The sequence below is a fragment of the Poecilia latipinna genome, unplaced genomic scaffold, assembly GCF_001443285.1.
Source record: "Poecilia latipinna isolate Pla-1442-1.1 unplaced genomic scaffold, P_latipinna-1.0 Scaffold2352, whole genome shotgun sequence".
NCBI classification, from domain to species: Eukaryota; Metazoa; Chordata; class Actinopteri; order Cyprinodontiformes; family Poeciliidae; genus Poecilia; species Poecilia latipinna.
Genome location: NW_015114968.1, coordinates 91,818 through 95,434, shown reverse-complemented (window position 1 = coordinate 95,434; position 3,617 = coordinate 91,818). Strand labels below are relative to the sequence as shown.

The 3,617-nt window shown below is 41.2% G+C and overlaps 1 protein-coding gene across 1 annotated transcript in view; it reads left to right on the top strand.

Annotated features, from left to right (window-relative positions):
• Positions 1-479: 479 nt before the first annotated feature.
• The window catches only part of LOC106937449 (centromere/kinetochore protein zw10 homolog), a gene marked incomplete at its 5' end in the record, with an annotated part of 14,872 nt that continues 11,734 nt past the window's right edge, over positions 480-3,617 (top strand). Inside the window, 4 exon segments of the mRNA XM_015018972.1 lie at positions 480-703; positions 790-861; positions 943-1,112; positions 2,016-2,163. Of these exon segments, the coding sequence (XP_014874458.1) occupies positions 480-703; positions 790-861; positions 943-1,112; positions 2,016-2,163 (614 nt within the window).

Genomic DNA, 3,617 nt, shown 5'->3' with positions numbered 1-3,617 from the left:
ACTAAGGGAATGTTGTATTGCATATTAGGCAAAAAAAAAATGTTTTTGTAGCTCAAATGAAATTGAATTGCTTATTTGCATCTTTTAAGATAGTCCTAATATTAAATAAAAATATTTCAGGTTTTATGGAAATTTTGTAGAATCTGCCAATTATTTTATTTGATTAATCATCAGAATAATCAATTCCTAAATTAATCATTCGTTGCAGCCCTAATTCTCATACTTAAGTTATTTTTAATGACTAGTTATTTTTTATGTACCATTTGTTGTGCATGGTTCTATGTTTACAAGTACAGATGAGTAAAAAGACAATAACAACAAGAGGGAAGAGGGAAAAATGTTACGAAAACATTAAAAGTGAATTTAGCAATGTGGCACAGTTGTGCCTGGGCTAGAATTGAATCTTTCAGCAGCATCCTCACATTGTGTCCCCCTGTCAAGTTTCTCTCAGTAGCTTCGATTCTTTTCTCCTCCATTAGATCAGCCCTGAGTCGAAACTGCGGCTGCCCAAACTGCCTCCTCCCGGTTCAGAGGTGAAAGTGAAGCAGGAGGTGGTGAAGGAAGAGGTGCCGATTGAGAACTCCAAGCAGTTGTCTGCCTGCAGTCTACGCCTGCCAGCCTGTCGCATCAGTGAGTCTGTGCAACAGCTGATGGAGCTGGCGGTCAACACGCTGTGTGAGGCTGTAGGAAGCTCCACTCAGTGGTAAGTTTCAGAGACTTTTACTGTTTAAATGCAGCTGGCCTCCCCCTGGGAGAAAAACCCAGCTAATATGTCTCTCTGTTTTTCAGCGCCTTGCAGCTCTTCTTCACTGTGAGAAACATTTTTCAGCTTTTCTATGATGTTGTGCCGACGTACCACAAGTAAGAATGCTTCTATCCCAGGTCGCATAAACCACATACTGTATCTGGAGAGATGAATGTTTGTAATTTTAATCTTTTTAGGGAGAACCTACTCAAATTTCCCCACCTTGCTGCTGTCCAGCACAACAACTGCATGTACTTGGCGCACCACCTGCTCACACTGGGGCACCATTTTCGAGCCCACCTGCCGCAGCCCCTCAGCGAGGGCGTCGCGACTTTTGTTGACATGGTGCCTGGATTCAGGAAACTGGGTGAGCCAGCAGTTAAGAAAAATATAGACATTAGAGGTGTGCCAGTCAATTGGCAGCGCACAGCTACCAACACTCACCTGGAAGAGCATGATGGTCATAACAGAGCATGATGGTCTATTATGTCTAAACAAATAACCAGAAAAATAATTCAAGTCTTCAAGCTGGCGGTGTAAGATGCTGGTTCTGCTCTCGCTCTTGAACCGCCGCTACGCGTTACTGGTAGTAATATTTCACAGATGTAGAGCCGCTCAACCTCTACCAGACTGAACTCTCACATTGAACGTCTGCTTAAAGCTGCAGTATGTGAATTGAAAAAGATGTTAAATATTTATTAAAATATGTCTATTATGTCTAAATTAGGTGAATTTATTGCCAGATAATTTTTCCATTTTGCCAGACAATATAGTATCATTTATAGCTAAAGTGAAAAATTATCAGCCATTCCGGGTGATCGGCAAAGATCGGCTTCATGGATGATCAGCATCGGAATCGGCAGCAAAAATCCTGATCGGAGCATCCCTATTCTTACATTTAATTCATAATGGTCTTAAAAAGTCTATAATGAATTGGTGTTTAATGCTTGTCAAGAAGAGGGCTACAACAATCTGAGGTAAAAATGCAACTGTAAATACATTGATTTTTTTTTCACTAAAATCAACTAAACATGCAATATTTTCATGAAATGAGCAGAGTGATTGATGGAGATAAGATTTCGAATCAAATCGAACCAAAACATTTAAACGGTTGAACACAAACATCTTATCAGAAGATAGGCAGTTTTCTAACTTTCTAGAAAACAAGAAACAAGTCTTGACATTAAAAATTTCCTGAAAGTTTATTTGTATATTTGTGGGGCCATATTCATTTAGATCTGCACAAGCTTCAGGCTGTCCTGTTTCTTAGGTGCTCAGTGCTTTTTGGCCCAGCTGAATGTCCAGAGAGCTGAACTCCTTGAGAGACTCGCCACGGCTCACAACTTCAGCAACCTGGACGATGAGGACAACTACACTGCAACCAGCAAAGCAGTAAGACAGGTGAGAGAGGGAGACCTGTAACTGTTCAGAGGGTGTAGTAAGGTTTTATTGTTTCATTTTGCAGTAGATTTATGTGGGGATGTGACCATGCAAATAAGACATTGTCTTGGCTTACTGTAAGTGTCTGTCTATATCGTACAGGAACAGTTTTATATATTTATATTTTAAGAAAAAACTTAAGCTCTTGTACACAATAAATGTGTCTCTAAGTGAAAAATGCAACTTTATTAGCAACTTTATATTTTTTTTTTCATTCATACAGTACAGACCAAAAGTTTGGACACACCAACTCATTCAATGAGTTTCCTTTATTTTCATGACTATTGACATTGTAGATTCACACTGAAGGCATCAGAACTATGAATTAACACATGTGGAAATATATACTAAACAAAAAAGTGTAAAACAACTGAAAATACGCCTTTTATTCTAGGTTCTTCAAAGTAGCCACATTTTGCTGTGATTACTGCTTTGCACACACTCTGCATTCTCTTGATGAGTTTCAAGAGGCCGTCACCTGAAATGGTTTTCACTTCTCAGCTGTGCCCTGTCAGGTTAATACATGGGATTTCTTGCCTTATAAATGGGGTTGGGAACCATCAGTTGTGTTGTGCAGAAGTCAGGTGGACAAACAGCTGATGGTCCTACTGAATAGAGTGTTAGAATTTGTATTGTGGCAAGACAAAAGCAGCAAAGTAAAGAAAAACGAGTGGCCATCATTACTTTAAGAAATGAAGGTCAGTCAGTCCGAAAAATTGGGAAAACTTTGAAAGTGTCCCCAAGTGCAGTCGCAAAAACCATCAAGCGCTACAAAGAAACTGGCTCACATGAGGACCGCCCCAGGAAAGGAAGACCAAGAGTCACCTCTGCTGCGGAGGATAAGTTCATCCGAGTCACCAGCCTCAGAAATCGCAGGTTAACAGCAGCTCAGATTAGAGGCCACACAGAGTTCTAGCAGCAGACACATCTCTGCAACAACTGTTAAGAGAAGACTGTGTGAATCAGGCCTTCATGGTAGAATAGCTGCTAGGAAACCACTGCTAAGGACAGGCAACAAGCAGAAGAGACTTGTTTGGGCTAAAGAACACAAGGAATGGACATTAGACCAGTGGAAATCTGTGCTTTGGTCTGATGAGTCCAAATTTGTGATCTTTGGTTCCAACCACCGTGTCTTTGTGCGACGCAGAAAAGGTGAACGGATGGACTCTACATGCCTGGTTCCCACCGTGAAGCATGGAGGAGGAGGTGTGATGGTGTGGGGGTGCTTTGCTGGTGACACTGTTGGGGATTTATTCAAAATTGAAGGCATACTGAACCAGCATGGCTAACACAGCATCTTGCAGCGGCATGCTATTCCATCCGGTTTGCGTTTAGTTGGACCATCATTTATTTTTCAACAGGACAATGACCCCAAACACACCTCCAGGCTGTTTCACATGACGCTACCTGCCCAGAAAGCCGAAACACAGAG